The 24,272-nt window shown below is 40.7% G+C and overlaps 1 protein-coding gene across 1 annotated transcript in view; it reads right to left on the bottom strand.

The window, feature by feature from the left end:
- The window catches only part of LAPTM4B (lysosomal protein transmembrane 4 beta), a 79,043-nt gene that overhangs the window by 45,640 nt on the left and 9,131 nt on the right, over positions 1-24,272 (bottom strand). Inside the window, exon 2 of the mRNA XM_045454121.1 lies at positions 2,209-2,320. Within this exon, the coding sequence (XP_045310077.1) occupies positions 2,209-2,320 (112 nt within the window). The remainder of the gene's footprint in view (positions 1-2,208; positions 2,321-24,272) is intronic.

The raw sequence follows: 24,272 nt of genomic DNA on the forward strand, positions 1-24,272 counted from the left end.
GATAGCCATATCATTTAAAACTTCTTTTTCTAACCTCAATTACCTTAGAAAAGGAAATCCTGCTACTGGCAATGGTAAAAGATCATTTGTTTTTAAATGTCAATCAAACATTATATTTATAGCTTACATAGTCTTTCAGCTCAGGGGAAGGAAGGCAGAGATATTAATTTAATATTAATGGAACTCATTAGCCTTTCTGGGAGAATCCATAAGAGTAACAGGGTTATTCAAAATAGAAGGAGCAGGTCTCAGTCTGAGAAGGTTCCAAACCCCAGGAGAATATAATGTTCTGACATTTACTGTTGGGGCTCCTACAGGGCTCAATCCAGGACCACTTTACTTTTCTCTTTAGTATGTCCTTAACATAAATACCATTTTTAGGCTGATGTCCTCAAATTTGTATCAGCCCAGACATCTGAGTTCTGGGTTATAGGGTCACATAACCAACCATCTTTTTAATCTCTGCACTTTAAGACAGCTCGTGTCTCAACTGTAACATACCTAAATAAGAATGGCTAGTAAAGCAGCAAAATATACTGAGCACTTATTATGGGCCAGACCCCATTCTAAGCATTTTTCATGCACTAATTGATTTAATCACTGCAATGATCCCGTGAGGCAACTATGATCACCACTCTTTCAGAAGGAGGAATGGAAGACACAGAAAGGTAAGTAACTAGCCCATGCTAACATTTAATACACGGCACGGTCAGCCTTCTGCTTCAGAGCCTAGACTCCTAATGACCCTGGTGAGTCACTTAAAGCAAAGTCAAGTCCCCTCCCCCAGGTGAGTCACTTAAAGCAAAGTCGAGTCCTCTCCCCCCAGGTGTGTTCTTATCTCCTGATCCCAGACTCTCTCTCACCCCAGTGAAGATCAGCTCTTTTACTCAAGCTGAAAAGCAGGGATCATCTTTGATTCCTCACTTTCCTTCTTCATTCATACCAGCAAGTTCTCTCAATCCTACCTCCAAACCCACCCTCTTCCTCATCCTCAGTACAGTCTGGATCACAGGGAACCCCCCCATTCCCCCCGCCCCACTGCAAACCAATCTCCTAAATGCATCCTCCACTCAGTGACAAAAGGGATCTCCGTAAAACACACATCAGCACATAACTGCTGAATTACTAAAAACCACTGGAAAGCATTTTTATCACTCTGAGAACAGAACCCACAAGCCTCAACGTCTTCCGAATGTTCCTGGTCTATCCCTAAAACTGCATCTTAAGTCACTGTCTCCCCACCTTACTCATTTTGCCCCAGCATTTTTTTTTAATGCATTTAAAGTTCTCCAAAGCCAAAGAGAACTAAATTTGCATGATCTTTTGTTTGGGATTATGCACAGCACTGCTCCTTTCAGTTAGTGTGGACACAGTGTGACTGTAATTATAAAAGATGCTCATGGGGGCGCCTGGGTGGCTCAGTCGGTTGGGCGGCCGACTTCGGCTCAGGTCACGATCTCGCGGTCCGTGAGTTCGAGCCCCGTGTCAGGCTCTGGGCTGATGGCTCAGAGCCTGGAGCCTGCTTCCGATTCTGTGTCTCCCTCTCTCTCTGCCCCTCCCCCGTTCATGCTCTGTCTCTCTCTGTCTCAAAAATAAAACAACAACAACAAAAAAAAAACGTTAAAAAAAAAAAACAACAAAAAAAAAGATGCCCATGAGCTTAGAACTGGGGTGCCTAGCCTCATTCTGGCCTATCCCACACCCACATCCCTGTGTATGTTTCTATTTATTGGAGAAAGGCCTAAGTCCACTAAATAATGAGCAACACAGTTTCTGGAATGGAAAATGATCATCTCCTAGAAGACAGGGAAATACAGAAAGTAACAGAAGACACAGTGAGGTACGCATGACCCTTTTGACCTTGTCTCCTGCCATTTACTCCTCTAAAAAAGGCCAAAAGGCCCAGGATAGAAAGACCAGGACAGAGCAGTAATTTTAAAAACGAGCAAGTTAATGTAAAGAAGGAAAAAAAAAGAAAAAAGAAAAAACAAAAGAGACCTTATTTAGACTCTTACACCTAGAACAGAGGCAGAGCACACGTAGCACATAAGTATTTGTTGATCTGATTTGTAACGATGGAAAGAAAGTGAAGGATCAGTTCAAATGGCCCATGAATCAATATTTGTAATTTAACAGGAAGAACTGGAAGCAGGATTCCCTGCCCTTGAAAGTACCAAAATATCTACAACTGCTATCTGATGTACTTACTGGCATCATCCATGAACTCAAAGTCACCTCCTAGCTCAGAACTTGAAAAGTGATACTGGTCTGGGTCAGCCAGGGCGCTCAACAGAATCAGCAGTACCACAGCGTTGATAATCTGCAATAAGAAAGAAAAAAATTTAAGTGCCCCAAGGATATGGTCCTTATAATAGGAACTTAAACTGACCATATGGAATTCAATTTCAACAGAGGCTCACAATATTGAAACAAACAACAGGTAGCCCCCCTGCGGGAGCAGGCTAACATTCCCAAGCCAGAAGCACCACCTGTCCATAGCCAAGGGCTCATGAGCTGGCTTGGGCGTAGCAAACGGCCAGATTTCACCCCTTGCCCACCTTGGGGCTGGCATCCTAGAACAGTGAGCAACACACACAATCATACACAGCAGCCCTGATGCCCGGGGTTGGAAAAACACAAACTCTCCAGTTAGCCAAGTGCACCGTGATAAGCAACCACAGGTCTTTCTAGGTGATCAAACATTTTCACAGGGTCAGACAATCTGAGCTTTGAGACCATGTAGGGAACAGAGAGAATGAGTGCAAAGTCACAGTGGCAGAGGCATGATGGTTCCTCCTGTTGTAGCTCAGGTGAGCCCCTTTCCACCCTAGGCCCATATCTCTGCCTTCTGGACACTGCAGAATACATAGCCCTCAGGTACTCCAAACTTAGCTTGTCTAAAGGGAAATCACCATCTCCCATCTCTGCTCCTTTTTATGTTCTCTACCTTTAAAAACAGCATCACCATTAATAATTAAAGGGGAAAACATTCAGGCACTATCTTAACTTCTTTATGTGGAGTCTCTCTCTTAAGCTGTCCAATAACCCTAGTGAAATAGGCGCTAAATTATCCCCATGTTATCGATGAGAAAACCGAGGCCTGTGAGTTAAGAACATTACTGAAGATCAGGCAGCTAACAACCTGCAGAAATGAGACCTGAATCCAGGAATTTTAATTCCAAAATGGAATCTCTTAGCCTCCTGTTTATATTTGAAACCTGATTATCTTTGAGCTTACCATCTACTTTACCCCCACATCTGACCAACTGGGAAATTCTGACCATTCTACTTGTACATCTGCATTTCCTTTATTCTTCCTGGCCATCCTTGCTGCATGCGACACACGTGTACCAACTGTGGTGGGGCTAGAGGGGCAGGTGTGCTAAGAGCTTGGGTGAGGCTTGAGATGAGACTGGGTTGTTATCTCCTTTTTGTGTGTATTACTCTTGTCCAAATGGGGAGGGAATAAAATGAACAACCATGAAGATTACATAAAGGAAATTCTTTTACTAACAACAGTAAATAAAAGCATATCCTACTATAAAAGTCGTATTTGGAATACCTATTTACAGAAGAGGTTCAAAGGGAGGGTTAGGTTGTCTGCTCTATAAAACATCCACTCCAGAATCCATTTTCCTTTCTTTCTTTCTTTCTTTCTTTCTTTCTTTCTTTCTTTCTTTCTTTCTGTCTTTCTTTACTTACTTATTTTTATTTATTTATGAGAGACAGAGTATGAGCAAGGGAGGGGCTGAGAGAGAGGGAGACTGAATCCACAAAGCAGGCTCCAGTCTCTAAGCTGCCAGCACAGAGCCCGACACGGGGCTCAAACCTGTGAACCATGAGATCGTGACCTGAGCCGAAGTTGGATACTTAACCTACTGAGCCACCCAGGTGCCCCCAGAATTCATTTTTCAATGGCAATCCCAAGGTGGTTGTTTTAGGATTATTGTAGGATTTGGAATAATTCTTTTTCTTCCTCTTTGTTCCAAATCATCTCATATGGTCTGATTGTTTTTTGACAAGCACATGGTTAAAAAGATTTTTAAGGCACAAAAGGGTATATAGTGAAAAGTCACTCTCAGTCCTATTGCTATCCAATTATCCTCCCCACAGTGGTTATTAGAACCACTTATTTCTCTTCAAAGATCCCAGAAACTTCTTAGCACATTTTAAGGAGAGTGTGTTTAGCCAAACTCTATTTGAACAAAGCTTTTCAGAACACATCTAAAGCTTAAAGGAAGGTATGAGTTAGTCCCACAACTGGCATGTGATGTTTGGCAAGGATGTTCTTTGATAAACTGTCAAGTTTTCCTGGCATTTCGTTCCTTCTATACTCTTGTCTTTGAAAAAGGCAGCCCAAAGATTATGGGCTGAAGTAAGATCAGATGAAACAACCTAAGAATGTAGTTTGAAAAAGCAAAGCACCACACGAAGACAGCATAGTCACTGTGACCGCACTGGGTCGGTTTTAAGGTTGAAAAGGGAACTCTGAGATTCATGGGCAAAGCTTTAACCTAATGGTAGAGTAGGGAGGGTAAGAGCAGATGATGGCAGAGTGAGAAGCAGTGCAGTGTCTGGTTAAGGTAATGCAGGCCACGTTTAGAGATTCCATAGGGCTTGTGTTAAGAGAGTTTGGATTTTATTCTAAGCATAACAAGAAGCCCATGAAGAATATCAAGAAAGGGAAGACAGTGACCTGGCTGGGGTTCAAACGAGTAAATCATGTAAAACATCTAGAAGGGTGACTGGCATACAATGGCCACTCACGTTAGTTCACTTACCTCTTCGCACCTCCATGGGACCCACAAAAAAGCTCCTGGCTGGCGTGGAACATTGCCTGGCTGCCAGATCTGAACCAGTGCTACGCCGTGGCTTCCCTGTCCTTATAGTTCTGACGCATCTGTCAATTCTCTGGGTTTTTTTTTTTTTTTCTGATTTCAGGTTTTATTACAAAATTTATACTAATCAAAACAGTGCAGCACTGGCATAAAACAGACACATGGACCAATGGAACAGAATTGAGAGCCCAGAAAAGACTCATGCATATATGGTCAACTGATGCTTGCCAAGGGAGCTAAGAATACTCAGTGGAGAAAACAACTGTCAGCTCTTAATCAGCTTGTTATTATCCCCATGCCTAGTTTACTTATCACAATACATTTACTAACTGCAGCAACAGATAGGCACTGTGCTAAGTGCTTAGCAAGAATTCTCCAGGACTCCGAATACAAGGCTAAGTAAGTCATGTGCCCAAATAACACAAAGCATACAGCAGTAAGCATGCCAAGAGTTCAGAGCAAGACTAATGGAAGTTCAGAGAAAGGTATTACTGAAACTTGAGGCTGAGACTGAGGTCATGGGGAGGTACAGCAGAGATGCGAACACTTGGACAGGGGCTGGAAAGATGGGAAGATTTTGGAAACTGAGCGGTGTGGAAAAGAACACGTTCAAGTCTGAGTAGGGCCACTGGGATGGGGCCTGTACTGAATATAGCAAGTAGTTAGATGTGACTGAACACAGCACATGAAGGGTAAATGTAAGGGAATGAGAAGAGAAATGCAGGTTGGGGCCGGATGGTGAAGAGTCCTCAGGGGCAGGACAGGAAGCTGGGGCTTCAAGCTAACAGCTAATGAATAGCTCATAAGCTGGGATGAGACACGATTAGAGCCATGTCATTAGGAAGATCAAGCTGGAAGAGGCAGGGAGGCTAGGCAGGAGGCAGGCCCTGGATCTGGACAGCAGTGCAAAGGTCTGCTGAGGGGCAACCAAGGTTTTCTCCACTTCCCTCTAATTCTCAAGACAGAGCTGAGACTCTGGTCTTACACGTTACTTTCAGAGGTTATGGGACCTTTCCTCAGGTCCTAGAATGGAAGAGCCATGGTTGGAACCACAGGGCCTTGCCACGTGGAGGCAGCATCACTAGAGACAGGAAGTGACTAAATGCAAAGACAAAGGGACGCAAACCAGATCGGAGATTTCAAGGCTGGGTGACGGGATGTATCTTGTTATTATCAGAAATAAGAGGGGAGATCACAGAGGGACTAAGATGAGGCTGATTTTAGAGACATTGAACTGGAAAGAATTTCCAGCATGTCCAAAGAATCACGTTAGCTTGTCCATCTGCCCCTCTCTTTTTATTCTGCCTCTGGTGTTCAGGCCTGCCCTCAGTTTTGTTCTGACCGCCTGATGCCTAGTCTTACTGGTGCTCCTGCTCGCTCCGGCTCATGTCATTCCTGACAGCTGAGTTCTGGCTCCTGGTTCGGTGTTCTTCTTGCTCCACAGCAGGCCCCGGGTCCGATTCCTGGCTGTGCCTGCGGCTCTCTGCACACTGTCATCGTCTCCTCTGTACCGTCAGCCCTGTGGCTCTTCTCTCTGTTCCCCAGCCACAGACCACAGTCCTGGGGCCGAATGCCCTGCCAGCTGTCCTAGTTCTTCACGAGACAGTCCAGGGAGAAAGGACACAGATAAAACAAAAATGTGATGGGAAGGTCATTATGACCAGTCACCATTGTGCTCTTTTCATCACATGGTGAAATTTTCATAACAAAAACGTGTGATGACACATATTTACTGTGTCCTAAAACCTCAACTGCCGACAGGAATGTGGCATGCCGTGGGTGGTATATATAGCGAATAGAGTAGGGTGACAGGGTGATCCGTGAGGACCAAGGTCTGTGCAAAGGGGCCGGGGGAGGACTAGCCATGGTAGTTACTACACAGAATCAGCTGGAAAAGGCCGAATTAAGTCAAAGCCCTAAGAACACCTGATAAGAAGGACTTCCTCTAAGAGAGAAGATGGAAGTTATCCAATCGTCAGTTCTGACCAAGAATAAAATGTCACCAGAAATGAGAACCAAGAAGATGATAGGACTTTCCAGGAGCAGATGATGCAATGACCACAGCTGAGCTAAATGTAAAAGAAAGAGTGGGCATATTTGTGATCTTGTTCAGCTAATGCTCACCTCCTTTGGACTTCGTCTGTTTTGGTAGGTCATATACAAATTGTTCCCATTCTATTGACAAAGTGTTCCTGGGGTATCACACATTTTTTCCTGGTTCTTGACAATGATTACTTCCATATGTAAATAAATTCAACTTCTGTCCAATTACTTAAGTAGTCAGGCCCTTGTATATTCTCCAGGGATCCAAAGTGCTTCTACCCTTAAATCATTTTTCAGATCCTAAGTGAACAGTGATATCTGTAGTTTGAATCACTGAAAATGTTAAATGTAATTATCAGCTCATTTTTTAAAAACATCGATAAAAGCACCTTAATAACACCCCAGCCCACTGAGGTAATAATAATTACACAACTGCCAAAAATTTGCACAAAAAGGGGCGCTTGGGTGGCTCCGTCAGTTGAGCGACCGACTTCGGCTCAGGTCATGATCTCACGGCTCATGGGTTCGAGCCCCGCGTCAGGCTCTGTGCTGACAGCTCGGAGCCTGGAGCCTGCTTTGGATTCTGTGCCTCCCTCTCTCTGCTCCTCCCCTGCTTGCACTCTGTCTCTCTCTGTCTCTTTCTCTCTCTCTCAAAAATAAAGAAACATTAAAAAAATAAAAAAATAAAAAAAAGAAATAGGAGAAGGGCTTAATAATATTACTACAAAATAACAGAATCCTAAGGATAAAAACCCATATTTTGAAAAAAGTTAACAATAAGAAATGTTCATAGTATGTTAAATGAAAACTACAGTATAAAAATGTTATATGATTCCAATTCTATTATTTATATGTGTGATATGTTCACAAGTATAAATCACAGACCAAGAACGCAAAAGTGTACAATGTTACTTACATACAAACCAGGTAGATAACGTGTACCTTTAATTTTCATTCTACCTTTTTTCATTATCTTCCAGAGTGTCTAACATCAGCATATACTGCTTTTAGAGTTAGAGACAATTATTTAAAACTTCAAAAATATTTTTAATATAAACTATGTTACAAAATATTATTATTGAACTTGCTTCTCTAAAAAACAGTTAACGAAAGAAACTGACCAATGACAAGTAAATCTGGCTGGGCATTCAAGTCAAATCTTGGAAATAGGTATTTCGGGGGAGAAATGTCATAGTGAAATAACAGTAAATAAGGAATCTGCCACTTCCGATAATGGTGAACCAGGTAACACAAACCAATGTCCCTCTGAGGACAACTAGGAAATCTGAACAAAATACCCACGTATGTGAGAAGGTGTGGCAGCTAATGAGGCAATGAGAATTACTGGTCCAAAATCCAGGAAAAGGCAGACATACCCCAGGGGCATTTGTCGATTCTGGAAAAGACGGATAAGAGCTAAGAGCCTAAGCAGCACCCCTGACATCCTTGCTGGGCCAGGGCATCAAGAGGCTGCCGGGTGGGGGTGGGGGTGGGGGCAGATTCCCCAGGGATTTGCCCTAAGACCCTGCAGGGTCACCACTGGAGGAAGGTAGACCGGAAGAAGACCAGCCTTTAGAGGGACACAGCCCAGCTTTGCAGCATCTGAGTCTTGAAACTGGATAAAGGCAATCCCCAGTTGCTAGACCCCTAATAAAAGCTATTAAAATCCTGGAGGAGAAAGAGATCATCCTACGCCTTGAATTTTTTTTTTAATTTTTCAAATGCAATGTCCAGAATACAGCGAACAGGAAAGACAAAACTCTCAGAATAGAAACCAGAAAATCCAATAAAATACCCACTTGTTTTACTAAAACAAGCAAACAACAAACAACAGAAACATAAGTACTCTTGATATAGAAGTTAATGAGCATGTGCTTTAAAGTGAACTATGATGAGACACCTGGGTGGTTCAGTCGGTTAAGCATCTGACTCAGGTCATGATCTCAGTTTGTGGGTTTGAGCCCCGCATGGGGCTCTGTGCTGACAGCTCAGAGCCTGGAGCCCGCTTCAGATTCTGTCTCTCTCTCCCTCTGCCCCTCCCCTGCTTGCGCTCTGTGTGCCTCTCAAAAATAAATAAACATTAAAAAAAAATTTGTTTTAAATAAAGAAAACTATGCTAGGGCTGCCTGGGTGGCTTAGTCGGTTAAGTGTCCAACTGACTCAGGCTCAAGTCATGATCTCATGGTTCATGAGTTCAAGCCCTGCATCGGGCTCTGCACTGACTGTGCAGAGCCTGCTTGGGGTTCTCTCTCTCTCCCTCTCCTTCTGCCCCTCCCCAGCTCATGCTCACTTTGTCTCTCAAAATAAATAAACTTTTTAAAAAAATCAAAAAAATAGGGGCGCCTGGGTGGCGCAGTCGGTTGGGCATCCGACTTCAGCCAGGTCACGATCTCGCGGTCCGTGAGTTCGAGCCCCGCGTCGGGCTCTGGGCTGATGGCTCAGAGCCTGGAGCCTGTTTCCGATTCTGTGTCTCCCTCTCTCTCTGCCCCTCCCCCGTTCATGCTCTGTCTCTCTCTGTCCCAAAAATAAATAAAAACGTTGAGAAAAAAAAAAATTAAAAAATAAATAAAAAAATAAAAGTATCTTTTTAATAAATAAATAAATAAATAAATAAATAAAGTGACTATGCTTATGAAAATCAAGGAGATAAAGAAGAAACACAAGGAGAATTTTGGCAGGGAACTGGTATAAAAAGAAGCATATGACAGAGTTGAAAAGAATACAGAGGCTCTAGAGTGAGAAACTACAGTAGCCAAATCAAGAACACAGTGGATGAGTTTCATCCATTAGACAAAGTGCAAGAAAATTAATGAGTTGCTAAGACAGAAGAAAACGTTCAGATGGTTGGTTTTAATTAAAAAAAAAAAAAAAGAAGCCAGAAGACAATGGAGTTCCAACTTCAAAATGCTGGGGAGGAAATGCCAACCTACAGTGTTATATCTAGAAAAAAAATCCTTCAAGAATAAAAATGAAACAAAGAGGCTCTTGGACAAAACGGAGGGAATTTGTCACCAGCAGCTCAGCAGTAAAGAAGCACTGAAGGGTATTCTTTGGGCAAAAGAAAAATGATGCCAGATAAAAGGCTGAAGAGGTGCAAAGAAAGAAGAATAACAGAAATGATAATTATGTTGGCAACTGTGAATATCGATAACATAATAACAATAATAATGACTGCAAAATATAAATAGATTCAAAATAGACAATACCATGTAAGTCAAGAGCAGATCACTGGAACTGAACTGATCTTAAATCCCTGCATTGCCCAGGAAAAGAATGAAAGCACCAGTTAATGGGAGATTTTAAAGAGTCCAGGATGTTATGTTGTAATCTCTAGGGCAACCTTTAAGAGAATAGTCAGACTCGAGTGGTAGGTAGACACATGACTGCTTGTTCGGTAATAACCGAGCTGTTTATACTTTGTGCATTTCCCATATGTGTGCAATATTCACAGTAAAAATGGTTAAAAATAATTTAAAAAATAAATATAAATTATAATCAGATATGTGGTTTTCACATGGTTGGCTAATTTTTTTCAACTTTTTTTTTTTTTTTTTAAGCAATCTCTATGCCCAATGTGGGGCTCAAACTCAGGACTCCGAGATCAAGCATCACATGCTCTACCAACTGAGCCAACCAGGTGCCTTTAGATGGCTAAGTTTTATATTCCCACATTTGAAAAAAAAAAAATTATGCTAATAATGGCAGCTGTGCCTTTCACTTGGGTCCAACATCAATGAGCAAATCAAAATGAAATGAAAGTTTGAACTTTTTACTTGAAATATTTTTAAATCAAATTTTAGAACTCTGATCCAAATGTGCTTCCTTATTCAATTCAAATAAGCCCCTGTCTAGAAGGTCCTGTTCTGATATTGAAATACGTTTCTGACATTTGCTATTTCAATTCAAACAATTGTGGTAAATATATTTTGGGAAAAAAAACTGGATTTATTGTAAAATCCTATTTGCCTAAGAAATTTTGTAAATCAGTTCACCTATTATGTTCCCAACGTTCTTCTTGAAACTGGGTTATACAACCACGAATAACACACGGTCCTAGCCCCGAGGATTAGTATTTCAGTGGGGCAAACACGTCAACAGCCAAGTAAAATGCAGAATGCTAGAACATTCATTAAGCAATTCATTCAGTTGTTCAGAAGTGCAGAAATTACCCATGAGGCAACAAACATCTGCCAAACTATGCTAAGCATCACATCCACATTACAGCAAACACCACAAGGTAGCTTATTGTCTAGTGGGGAAGACAGTCAAACAAACCGGATGCTCGTTCAGAGTGAAAAAGAATTCTGCCGTACTAGTGGTTCAGGGAGAAGCTGAAAGACTTGCAGGGAGATGACACTGTTAACACCACAGAGAGTAACAGCCTTCTGGAAATCTTGAGAGACAAAAGATTACAGCACAAATAATTTTAGGGTATCAGACTCAATGACTAAGAATTAAGTATTAACAGACAGTCCCAGGAAACAAACACATAAAAATGAGCCACTCTTCTCGGCCCTTTGTGTTGAATTAATATTCTAGGCTAATGTTTTAAACTCCCGAAGCTATAAACCAAGGGACGACGTCCAGGTTACACACAGTGAGGGAAAAAGGCTCAGCAGTGAAATCAAACTTGTACCTTTCATGAGTGCCACGTTTCAATAGGCAAATTTTTCAAATGTAGAAATGTTTTCCCCAAATTCAGTGAGACCCTCCTGATTCACCTTGTAGCCCACAGTGCCGTCACGTTAAGCTGTCCTCCTCAAGAAACCACCACTACCAGTCCCATTTTATACCACTGGAGCAGTCTTGCCTCCCCTGTGAAGTGTGACTATTATTGCATTCTGCAAATGAGCACACTCAGACTGCACAGGAAACCCCACACAAGGTCACGTAGTGCTCAGCTGAGACTCAGTCACTGATCCTTTGATCGCAAATGTCATATATGCTCTTTTTGGGGCGCCTGGGTGGCTCAGTTGGTTGAGCATCTGACTCCTGGTTTCAGCTCAGGTCATGATCCCACGGAACTGAGCCCCACATCAGGCTCTGCATTGACAGCGTGGAGCCTGCTTGGGATGGATTCTCTCCCTCCCTCCTTCCCTCCCTCCCTCTCTCTCCTCTCTCTCTCTCTGCCCCTCCCCATGCACTCTCTCTCTCTCTCAAAATAAAAAACATTTTTTTTAAATGCCACACATGCTCTTTCTAGTAAACAGGTTCCTCTCAAGAAGCCACCACACCCAGTTCACAGATCCCACGAACTCTGCTAACCAATCCCCTAGCACTTGCTCCGAATTCTTTTCAAGGGAGTGTTCCAGATAGCCACTCTCACTGCGACTGGAGCAAGCAAAATGAAGCCGATCTGCCACCCCAGCAGAAGCATTCCCATTTCTCCCAATGGACTTGGCTGGATTCTCCCAATGGACTTGGCTGGGTTCTGATTTTCACCCTCAGGCTGAGGCACCATTATATGCTCTCACAAATATAGAGCCCATGTAATTAATGAGAAAGCTGTCTGGACCGCGGCAGACGATGGTCGCCTAGAGGAAGCCAGCTAGGGGAATGCTGTCCAAAGAGCCTCTGGGAGAGTTGAGAGTGAGGGGTGAGGATGGGGAGGACAAGCATGTTCCCTTTTATGTCTTAAAGAATATTCTGGGTCTCTGAACGTGAAAAGACAGGCCTAGCCTGCAGCCTAGTTTAGAATGGGCTATGGAGATCTAAACTCCATGCGTAAGAAAAGTATCACATGCTACAGGGTTAGAAGACTGGCGTTTGGAAAAGACCAGAGAAAATATAAAGTGCAAAAATGGCTAAATTAACATTTTTATACAGCAAGCATGGTCTTTTTGTGTTCTGATACGCTGCTCTCTTCATTAGGTTTATTAGTCCCTACCTGTAGACATCCTATTCCAACAAGGAGGATTACCATAAGATATGCTTTGAAAGACAGTTTGAAGTGATTATATTATTTTACTCTGTTTAGTTTTAATATATATAAGAATACTTTGTTGTTATTGTAGCTATTCATCAGGCAGAAGTGAAACTCATGAAACAGAATATCTTTACTAATGAAAGAGTCAATAACAGATTTAACCACTAGAATACAAATTTTGTATCCAGTTCAAGAACAGTGTTGTTATATTTTCCTTTATTGTTAAAATTTTCTAACAAAATAGCAATACATTCAAAACATCCCCAAACAAAACCAAGTATCAGAAATTAAAGACAAGGGCACCTGGGTGGCTCAGTCGGTTAAGCGTCCGACTTCAGCTCAGGTCATGATCTTACAGTTTGTGAGTTCGAGCCCTGCGTCGGACTCTGTGCTGACAGCTCAGAGCTTGGACCCTGCTTCAGATTCTGTCTCCCTCTCTCTCTCTGCCCCTCCCCCACTCATGCTTTGTCACTTGCTCTCTCTCTCTCAAAATAAACAAATTAAAAAAAATTTTTTTAAAGAAATTAAAGACAAAAAACATATACCTTCACAATTGAAACACAGCTTGGAAATCTAGAACAGAAGCTGCAAAAGTATAACCTGAAGGCTAATTTTTAAACAGTCTTGTCAAATTAAAATCAAATGCAATGACATAACCTAACTATCTCTTAGATAATAAATGTTTTCTTGGGGCACCTGGGTGGCTCAGTCAGCTGAAGCATCTGACTTTGGCTCATGTCATGATCTTGTGGTTCACGAGTTCGAGTCCTGTGTCAGGCTCTGTGCTGACAGCTCAGAGCCTGAAGCTGCTTCAGATTCTTTGTCTCCCTCTCTCTCTGCCCCTCGCCTGCTCACACTCTGTCTCTCTCTCTCTCAAAAATAAATAAACCTTAAAAAAAATTTTTTTTAAAGAAATGTTTTCTTCTCTGAGTAAGAAATAATGCTGAATTGTTTATATATGGAAAGGAGAAAGATTATAGTGTATGTCATAAATATTCATTACTATGAATCTAGGCAAGAGAACATTCTTGAAGGTGATGTCAATATCTGATAGTTACTTTTAGTTATAAAACAGTATCGGATTACTTTGAAAGTAGATAGCCTCTGAAGACCATAATCCCTGCCTATATTCTCAAAGTGAACAAATGAAAAGATTATCTAGTAAATTATTAACTACCTATTACTAGCGTAAATACATAAATATCTTTAAGATTCTATTCTTGTTTACATACTTTAGAATATGTACTAAGATTATCTGAGAAATTCCCATTTAATTTCTAAACTGCTAGTAAGGAAAAAAAAGAAACAGGCAAAGAAATATGCTCAGGTAAAAATAACAAAAGAATCTAAGAAAGTCTCTATTGTGATTTACTAACTTATTTTTTAATTAAAAAAAATTTTTTTAACATTTATTCATTATTGAGAGAGACAGAGACAAAGCATGAGCAGGGGAGAGGCAGAGAGAGGGGGAGACACAGAATCCGAAGCAGGCTCCAGGCTCCGAGCTGTCAGCACAGAGCCCGACGCGGGGCCCGAACCCACAAACTGTAAGATCATGACCTGAGCCGAAGTCGGACGCCCAACTGATGGAGCCACCCAGCCACCCCTCCTAACTTAATTTTTAAAACATTTTCAGAAAGGCTCTATGGCATTTCTCTATTATTAAAGTTTGTTCCTTATAGCCATACTCATAACTGTTACTTGTTCTGTTCAATATCTTCTGAAGAATAAAAACTAATAGGCAAAAGTTTCAACTACACGGGCAAGATTCTAACAAAATGAATTTAACATCACAAACATGAGTTCACTAAAGCACTGCTACCAAAAGGGTGGTCTGCAGACAGCAGCTTCTGTATCACATGGGTTATTCTGAACATAGAAACGCAAAACCTACTGCAGACCCAGTGAATCACAAATGTCAATACAACCGACGACTGGCAAGGTAGGTGAAAGAGAGTTTCAATGTGTTAAGAGACAATGTCAACCTAGGATTGAAGTATCTTTGAAGAATGAGAGCCAAATGAAGATATTTTCAAATAAAAGAGGTTAAGAGTGTGCCACCAACAGAACCTCACTAAAGGAAATTTTTAATGTTTTCTTTTTAATTTTTGAGAGAGAGAGAGAGAGAAAGAGAGAGAGTGACAAAGCATGAGTGGGGGAGGGGCAGGGAGAGAGGGAGACACAGAATCCGAAGCAGGCTCCAGGCTCTGAGCCGTCAGCACAGAGCCTGATGCGGGGCTCGAACCCACAGACTGCGAGATCATGACCTGAGCTGAAGTCAGATGCTCAACCAACTGAGCCACCCAGGCACCCTGAAAGGAAATTTTAAAATACATACTCAGAAGAGGGGCGCCTGGGTGGCGCAGTCGGTTAAGCGTCCGACTTCAGCCAGGTCACGATCTCGCGGTCCGTGAGTTCGAGCCCCGCGTCAGGCTCTGGGCTGATGGCTCAGAGCCTGGAGACTGTTTCCGATTCTGTGTCTCCCTCTCTCTCTGCCCCTCCCCTGTTCATGCTCTGTCTCTCTCTGTCCCAAAAATAAATAAACGTTGAAAAAAAAAATACATACTCAGAAGAGTGAACCCACACAACAGGTCTGAGGTGTGGAAGCATGTACCATCTACAGTTTGGGTATTAAATATCCATTTTTAAAATAAAAACTATAGTGATTGCAGAAAAAAGGAGAATAATGCACAAAGAGAGACACAAATATATAGGTAATTCTAAGCAAACACTTACAGATCAATGTTTAGGAGCTTTTAAAAAAGACATTAATGGGACACCTGGGTGGCTCACTCAGTGAAGCGTCCAACTCTTGATTTCAGCTCAGGTCATGATCTCACTGTTCGTGGGTTCGAGCCCAGCACCGGCTTTGTGCTGACAGTGGGATTCTCGGTCTCCCTCCCTCCCTGCACCCGGCCTCGATCACGCACGTGCTCTCTCAAAAATAAACAAACATTAAAAAAAAGACACTAAAATTTTTTTAAAATGACTGGAGTTCAAGGACTTGTTCAAAAGAAAGGCAACGATATTATTAACTCTAAATTTTGATGAGTATACATGGTTACATTTCTTGAGTGAACAACCAGAATAACAGAAATGGAGTATAACTTCCAGAACAGCAGACACAGGGGAAAACAGCGGAATAGAGGAAAAGAGGTAAGCAGCAACACAGTCTGCGTGAAAGGTGGCAGCAAAGGAGAAGGAAACGGAAACAGCGACCGGAATAAATCCAGATATGTTAACATTGTTAACGTCAGTGGACTAAGTTCCGCAGTTAAAGACCAAGACGGTCACGCTCTCCAACACTGCTGCTCCCATCCACAAGCCCTCCTCTGTGCCTCACCGCAGCGCCACACGATCGTGCAATTACGTACCAATATTTTTTTGTGTGATCACTAATTAACTCATATTAATTCTGATTAATATTTATTGCCTCTACTAGACCACAATTCGATGTTGGCAAGGACTGGGTCTATGTTGAATCACCACTGTATCCCCAGCACCCGGCACACTTCCTAACACACAGTTCTCAAAAAAACAAAAACTCTGTTAAAGGGCGAGGGATGGGGAAAGGAGGGAGGGAAGACAGCATCACGGTACCTTCTAGGCTTCAATTTTCTACAACTATTTTCTTTGGAGATGGGAAGTCCTTAAACCATAAGCACAGTGAACAGTTTTCTGATCCCTAAGTTAGCGGCATTTTATCTTATATAGATGATCGTATGTTTTCATGCTGAAAGTGCTATGCATGTAGTTTTCATTTTATCCTTTTAAAATTTCTTAAGCAGCCAATAAAAACTCCACTAATGCAGGACACCTTGGGAAAGATGCATTCACATTGTATACCACTTATTTTTATCCACAGTCATAACTATTTTTATGACTCATAATCATTATTTACAATTATTCACTTTTTGAATTATTAACTCCAATCTGGAAAGAGAAAATGAAGTCTTGAGAATCACCCAGTACTGCTTTGTAGACTAGAAATTAAAGCCTTCCACAGGTAGTACAGGTTGCCCGCTGGGCAACATGATCTTAAAAATTGGGCCACCCTTTGGGGACATGTCAGACTAGTAGATGTCCCCCAAATCTTCTCTCCCCTTCTTTCACAGTCATGGACTTATCTGGATACATAAATGCCCAGCGACAGATAACATCTCCCAGTGTCCCAGGCGATTGGGTCACAGGTCTTATTTGGGGCTACTGATATATAAATGAAAGCAATGTGTGCGATTTCCATGTCACAACCTTAAAACACAAAGTTGCTTGTCCTCCATTTGTCCTTTTTCCCTTCCAGCAGGGATACTTGGGATAGCACAGCCGCTCCAGCAGAATAGGTCTCTGGGTGACCTCATGGAACAGTCTGCTACCCACCCTGGACCGTTCTATGAGACAGAACGAAACCTTTATCTTGCATAAGTCCTGCAATTTGCACCTGTTATAAGACTTTACTTACACCGTAACAAATACAGAGGTTAAAGTTCATCTTAACACAAAAGAGAAAAGAACAGATAACAGAGAATCCAACGCTACCTTAAAAAGGAAGAAGAGAAAAAGACCCCTAGACCAGCGGCACTAGATGGAAGTTGGGGTAATCAAAACAGACCTCATCAGGACCATCGAAAAGCAAACCCCTCTCTTTAAGCATAGTTAGAAGACCTCCAGACCCAGCCTAGAGACTTGATGTTTGTAGCCCTGAATGTTACCTCTTCTGTGAAACTGGACTCACCAGGTTGTCTTCATGAAAAGCAAGTCAACACTCAAATCATTCGATAATCAAAATTTAGTGTCCTCTACAGAAAAAGGATACAAAGGCCTAGGGATAGGAGCATTCATCTCATCAACGATTCTATTATGAATATTAGCAAATTGGCATTCTGGTTTTATATGTCAATCTACTATCAGCTGGTATGAACCAGTCATTCAACTTTAGGGTGTTGACGAGATCCAATCTCTGGTCCAGGGAGGTTGAGGGCTCACAAAGAATGGACATCCCACCTGGCCTTGCCTAGGTGACCTCCTAAGTGCTTCTTTCTTTCCAACTTGTAACACCTTCATGTTTGCAACCCGCGAGCCCTCTGCTGTTAGCACGTATGTCAGTACCTGCTATCGTACCAAGTGTCACTGCTTCACCATCTTTGCACCATGGAATCAACTAGCCATGTAATTTTAGCAGCTCAAGGTGAATGAATGAATGAATGAATGAATGAATGAATGAATGAAATAAAGAGCTCAACCTTACTTTAATGAATAATTTGAAATTATATTTCTTTTAAGCATTTTTTGGTGTTAATATTTTTCCCTGAGAAATAATTTTCCCTTGGAAGCTGCATCTGCAAAGATGCAACTCTAAACCTTTAAAAGTTTGTTAAAGGGGCACCTGGGTGGCTCAGTCCGTTGAGCTTATGACTTCGCTCAGGTCACGATATCCTGGTTCATGGGTTCAAGCGCCAAGTCGGGCTCTGTGCTGATAGCTCGCAGCCTGGAGCCTGCTTCTGATTCTGTGTCTCCCTCTCTCTCTGCCCCTCTCCCACTTGTGTGCTCTCTCTCTCTCCCAAAAATAAACATTAAAAAAAGTTTTTTTTAATATTCATTTCATTTTCTTAATTGACATCGAAGTTAGTTAGCATATAGTGCAACAATGATTCCAGTAGATTCCTTAGTGCCCCTTACCCATTTAGCCCATCCCCCCTCCCACACCCCCTCCAGCAACCCTGTTTGTTCTCCATATTTAAGAGTCTCTTATGTTTTTGTCCCCCTCCCTGTTTTTTATTATTTTTGCTTCCCTTCCCTTATGTTCATCTGTTTTGTATCTTAAAGTCCTCATATGAGTGAAGTCATATGATATTTGTCTTTAATTTTGCTTAGCATAATACCCTCTAGTTCCATCCACGTAGTTGCAAATGGCAAGATTTCATTCTTTTTTGATCTTCTTTTGAAATGAAGATCAAATGAATGAAAAAAGACTTCATTGTTTTTTTCATCTTCGTTATCCATTCATCCATCGATGGACATTTGGGCTCTTTCCATACTTTGGCTATTGTTGATAGTGCTGCTATAAACATTGGGGTGCACGTGCCCCTCTGAAACACCACACCTGTATCCCTTGGATAAATAACCTAGTAGTGCAATTGCTAGGTCATAGGGTAGTTCTATTTTTAATTTTCTGAGGAACCTCCGTACTGTTTTCCAGAGTGGCTGCACCAGCTTGCATTCCCACCAGCAGTGCAAGAGATCCTCTTTCTCTGCATCCTCGCCAATATCGGTTGTTGCCTGAATTGTTAATGTTAGCCATTCTGACAGGTGTGAGGTGGTATCTCATTTTGGTGTTGCTTTGTATTTCCCTGATGATGAGTGATGTTGAGCATTTTTTTCATGTGTCTGTTGGCCATCTGGATGTCTTATTTGGAGAAGTGTCTATTCATTTCTTTTGCCCATTTCTTCACTGGATTATTTGTGTTTTGGGTGTTGACTTTGATAAGTTCTTTATAGACTTTGCATATTAACCCTTCATCTGATATGTTGTTTGCAAGTATCTTCTCCCATTTAGTCAGTTGCCTTTTAGTTTTGCTGATTGTTTCTTTTGCTGTGCAAAAGCTTTTTATTTTGATGAGGTCCCAATAGTTCGTTTTTGCTTTTGTTTCCCTTGCCTCCAGAGACGTGCTGAGTCAGAAGTTGCTGCGGCCAAGGTCACAGAGGTTTTTACCTGCTTTCCCTTCAAGGATTTTGATGGCTTCCTGTCTTACATTCAGGTCTTTCACCCATTTTGAGTTTATTTTTGTGTATGGGGTAAGAAAGTGGTCCAGGTTCATTTCTCTGCATGTCGCTGTCCAGTTTTCCCAGCACCACTTGCTGAAGACAGACTGTCTTTATTCCACTGAATGTTCCTTCCTGCTTAGTCAAAGATTAGTTGGCCATACGTTTGTGGGTCCATTTCTGGGTTCTCTAATCTGTTCCATTGATCTAAGTGTCTGTTCTTGTGCCAGTTACCATGCTGTCTTGATGATTACAGCTTTGTAATACAGCTTGAAGTCCGAAAAAAAAATTTTTTTTTAAAAAGTGTGATCTTTATTTGAGTTTTCTTTTTCTTCAAGTAAAATGGGTTAACCAGTTTATAGCTCAAGAACTCTTAAGGCTCCAGAAACTCTACTAAGGGACAAGGGAGTTGGGAGAGAAGTAGAAAGTAGTAAATTATGCTGTTAGGGCTCACGTATTATTTCTGTTGGCATCCTTTCACGGTCAGTAAAGGATCTAACCCAAAGGGGAAGGGAGGGGAAAACTGAAGCCTCTTCCTTTATGGCAAAGATTCAAAGTAAGTTGACAAAATAAATATATTCTACATTTAAACATAATACACATCATAGTGTAACACTCATGTTGACTGCTTTAATACCTGACATTTTGTTAGTTAAGTTAAATATATTTAAAGTGAGTCCCAGAGAAGTTGATATTAATAAAACAGGTTTGATGCCAATCTTTATTTCACGGCCAGCCTATCTTTAAACGTCCTGATGAATGTCTATCATAATAAGCCACAAGCTAAAAGACATATTAAATATCACTGAATACAGAGAACTGACAGTTGCCATAGGGGAGGTAGGTGGGGGCACCCAAGGGAATTATCTTGATGAGAACTGAGAAATGTATAGAATTTCTGAATCATTATACTGTACACTTGAAACTAATATAACACTGTATGTTAATCATATTTCAATTTTTAAAAATAAATAAATATCACTGAAATTTACCAGTCAAAATTTTATAGAGCTACCTTTGATCCTTTATATTAGGTTGGGGCAGAGGGTACCTGTGCTTTTTGAAAAGGGCTCACTGGAAGTGCCTACGTGGCTCAGTCGGCTGAACATCCAATTCTTTTGATTTGGGCTCAGGTATAATACCAGGGTTGTGGTATCAAGCTCCACATCTGATTCCATGCTGAGCGTGGAACCTGCCTGAGGTTCTCTCTCCCTCTGCCCTTCTCCCCTTCTCTCTAATAGAAAAAAAAAATTTTTAAGTAAAAAAAATTCAAAAGGGCTCAGTGGAGATCTCTCAAAAATCAAGTATCCCTCACTACCCAAATCTATTTGATTTCTGAATTCAGATGGGGAAAGTCTAGATGTCAAGAGAGACTTATATCACTAACTGCTAAAAATTCCCATCCATATTATCCGCAGCCTTAGTCAATGAGAGACTGGTGCTAGAAAGAACCAGTATCTTCTATACCTCATATCTGGAGGACTGTAACACATCCTTTCTAGTTTTCCAGCCACCTAAAATGGCCTGCTATTTTAATATTCCTTAAAAACTGAATATTAAAAGCAACTAGAGGAAAGCACTGGGTTACATTCAAGGGAACCCCCCACAAGACTTTCAGCAGATTTTTCAGCAGAAACCTCGCAGGACAAAAGGGAGTGGCATAATATATTCAGAGTGCTGAAAGAAAAAAGTTCCAACCAAGAACACTAGCAAAGAGTTCACTCAGAAGTTAAGGAGAGGTAAAGGGTTTTCCAGACAAGCAAAAACATAAAGAGTTCATCACCACTACACCAGCCTTACAAGAAAGGTTAAAGGGAAAAGAAAGGGCACTACTTAGTAACAAGAACACATGTGAAACAATAAATCTCACTGGAAAGATAAATATATAGTAAAGGTAACAGATTAATTATTTATAAAGCTAGTATGAAGGTTAAGACAAAATAGTTAAAATACCTTTGATTACAATAATAAGTTGAGGAGTGTATGTGTCAAATGTGACATCAAAAAAAAAAAAATAACATGGCAAAGAGGGTAAAAATGTTGAGCTTTAGAATGGGATCAAACTTAAGTTGTTATCAACTTAAAATAGACGGTTATATATATAAAAGCTGTTATCCGTAGGCCTTGTGGTAACCACAGAACAAGAACCTATAGTGAATACACATAGATAAAGGGAAAGGAATATATGTATACCACTAAAGAAAGAGAAAAAAGAAACAAAGAGAAACTACAAGAACAGTGAACAATTAAAAAAATGGCAATAAATACATACCTATCGATAATTACTTTAAATGCAAGTGGACTCAATTCTCTAATCAAGACAGAGGGGCTGAATGAGCCCCATCTATATGCTGCCTATAAGAAACTCACTTTATTTTTTTTAAGTTTATTTATTTTGAGAGAGAGAGAGTGAGAGTGAGAGAGAGAGAGAGAGAGAGAGAGAGCAGGGGAGGGGCAGAGAGAGAGGGAGAGAGAGAATTCCAAGCATGCTTTGCATTGTCAGCACAGAGCCCAACTTGAGGCTCAATTCCCATGAACCATAAGATCATGACCTGAGCCGAGATCAAGAGTCAGATGCTTAAACAACTGAGCCACCCAGGTGCCCCAAGAAACTCACTTTAGATGGTAAAGGCACACACAGACTGAGAGTGAAGGGATGGAAAAAGAAACTCCATACAAATAATAACTAAAGAAAGCTGGAGTAGCTATATTTACATCAGATAAAATAGACTTTGAAATAAAAACTGTAGTAAAAGACAAGGCTGCTACATGATAAAGTGGTAAATCCAACAAGAAAATATAATATTTGTAAGTATTTATGCATTTAACATAGGAATACCTAATATATAAAGCAAATATTTATAGATCTGAAGAGAAAAACAGACACCAATACAATAAGGGTAAGGGAATTTAATATCCTACTTTCATCAATGGATAGATCATCCAGACAGAAAATCAATAGGAAATACTGGCCTTAACACATTAGACCAGATGGACTAACAGATATACACAGAACATTCCATCCAAAAGCAACAGAATGCAAATTCTTCTCAAATGCACATGGAACATTTTCCAGGACAGATCATACATCAGGCCACAAAATAAGTCTTAACAGATTTAAAAGGATTAAAGTCATATCAGGAATCTTTTCTGACCATCGAAGTATGAAACTAGAAACTGATTATATGAAAAAACCTGGAAAATTCACAAACACGTGGAGATCAAACAACATGCTACTGACCAACCAAATAGTCAAAGAGGAAATTAAAAAAAATTTTTTTTATCTTAAAATGAACACAAATGGAACTATAACACCAAAATTTGTGAGATGCAGCAAAAGCCTTCTAAGGGGAAAGTTCACAGTGATAAATGCCTACATCAAGAAAGAAGTCTCAAATAAACAACCTAACTTTACACCTCAAAGAACTAGAAAAGGAACAAAGCCCAAAGTCAGTAAAAAGAAGAAAATAATATAGGGCAGAAATAAATAAAATAGGCACTAAAAAAGACAACAAAGATGATCAAAGAAACTAAGATCTGGTTCTTTGAAAAGATAAACAAAAGTGACAAGACTTTAGCTAGACTCACGGGGGCCGGGGGGGGGGGGGTACTCAAAATCAGAAATGAAAGAAGAAATGTTAAAACTGATGCCACATAAATACAAAGGATCACAGGAGGCTGCTATGAACAATTATTTGCCAACAAATTGGACAACTTACCAAAAAATGAATAAATTCCTAGAAACCTACAACCTACCAAGACTGAATCATGATGAAACAGAAAATCTGAACAGGCCGATCGCTAGTGAGGAGATTGAATCCTTAACCAAGAACCTCCCAACAAAGAAAAGGCCACGATCAGATGGTTTCACTGATAAATTCTATCCAACATTCAAGGAAGTAATACCAATCCTTCTTAAACTCTTCCAAAAAAATGGAAGAGCAAGAACTCCTACAAACTCATTTTATGAGGCCAGCAGTGCCCTGATACCAAAGCCAGGCAAGTATACCACGAGAAAAGCAAATTACAGACCAATATTCCTGATGAACATAGATGCAAAAATCCTCGAGAAAATGTTAGCAAACCAAATTCAACAATATATTAAAAAGAATCATATAGCATAATGAAGTGAGATTTTTTATCCCAGGGATGTTAAGGAGGGTTCAACATCCACAAATCAATGTGCTACTTTATATTAAAAAATGAAGGATAAAAAAATCATATGATCATCTCAATATATGAAGCAAAAGTAATTGACAAAATTCAACATCCACTGATGATAAAAACTCTCAACGGAATGGTTATAGAGGGAATATACCTCAACATAAAAAAGGCCACATATGACAAGCCCACAGCTAACATACTCAGCAGTGAAAAACTAAAAGCACTGATCAGGAACAAAGCAAGGATATCTCATTCTCACCACTTTTATTTAAGACAGTATTGGAAGTCCTAGCCACAACAATTAGGCAGGAAAAATAAATAAAAAGCAAGTAAAACTGTCACTATTTGCAGATGACATATATAAAAAACCCTAAAGACTCCATCAAAAAACTGTTAGAATAAAGGAATTCAGTGAAGTTGGAGAATATAAAATCAATACTCAAAAATATGTTGCATTTTGGGGTACCTGGGTGGTTCAGTCAGCTGGGCGTCTGACTTCAGCTCAGGTCATGATCTCCTTGCTCATGAGTTTGAGCCCCGCA

Source organism: Leopardus geoffroyi, chromosome C3, assembly GCF_018350155.1.
Source record: "Leopardus geoffroyi isolate Oge1 chromosome C3, O.geoffroyi_Oge1_pat1.0, whole genome shotgun sequence".
Taxonomy (NCBI): domain Eukaryota; kingdom Metazoa; phylum Chordata; class Mammalia; order Carnivora; family Felidae; genus Leopardus; species Leopardus geoffroyi.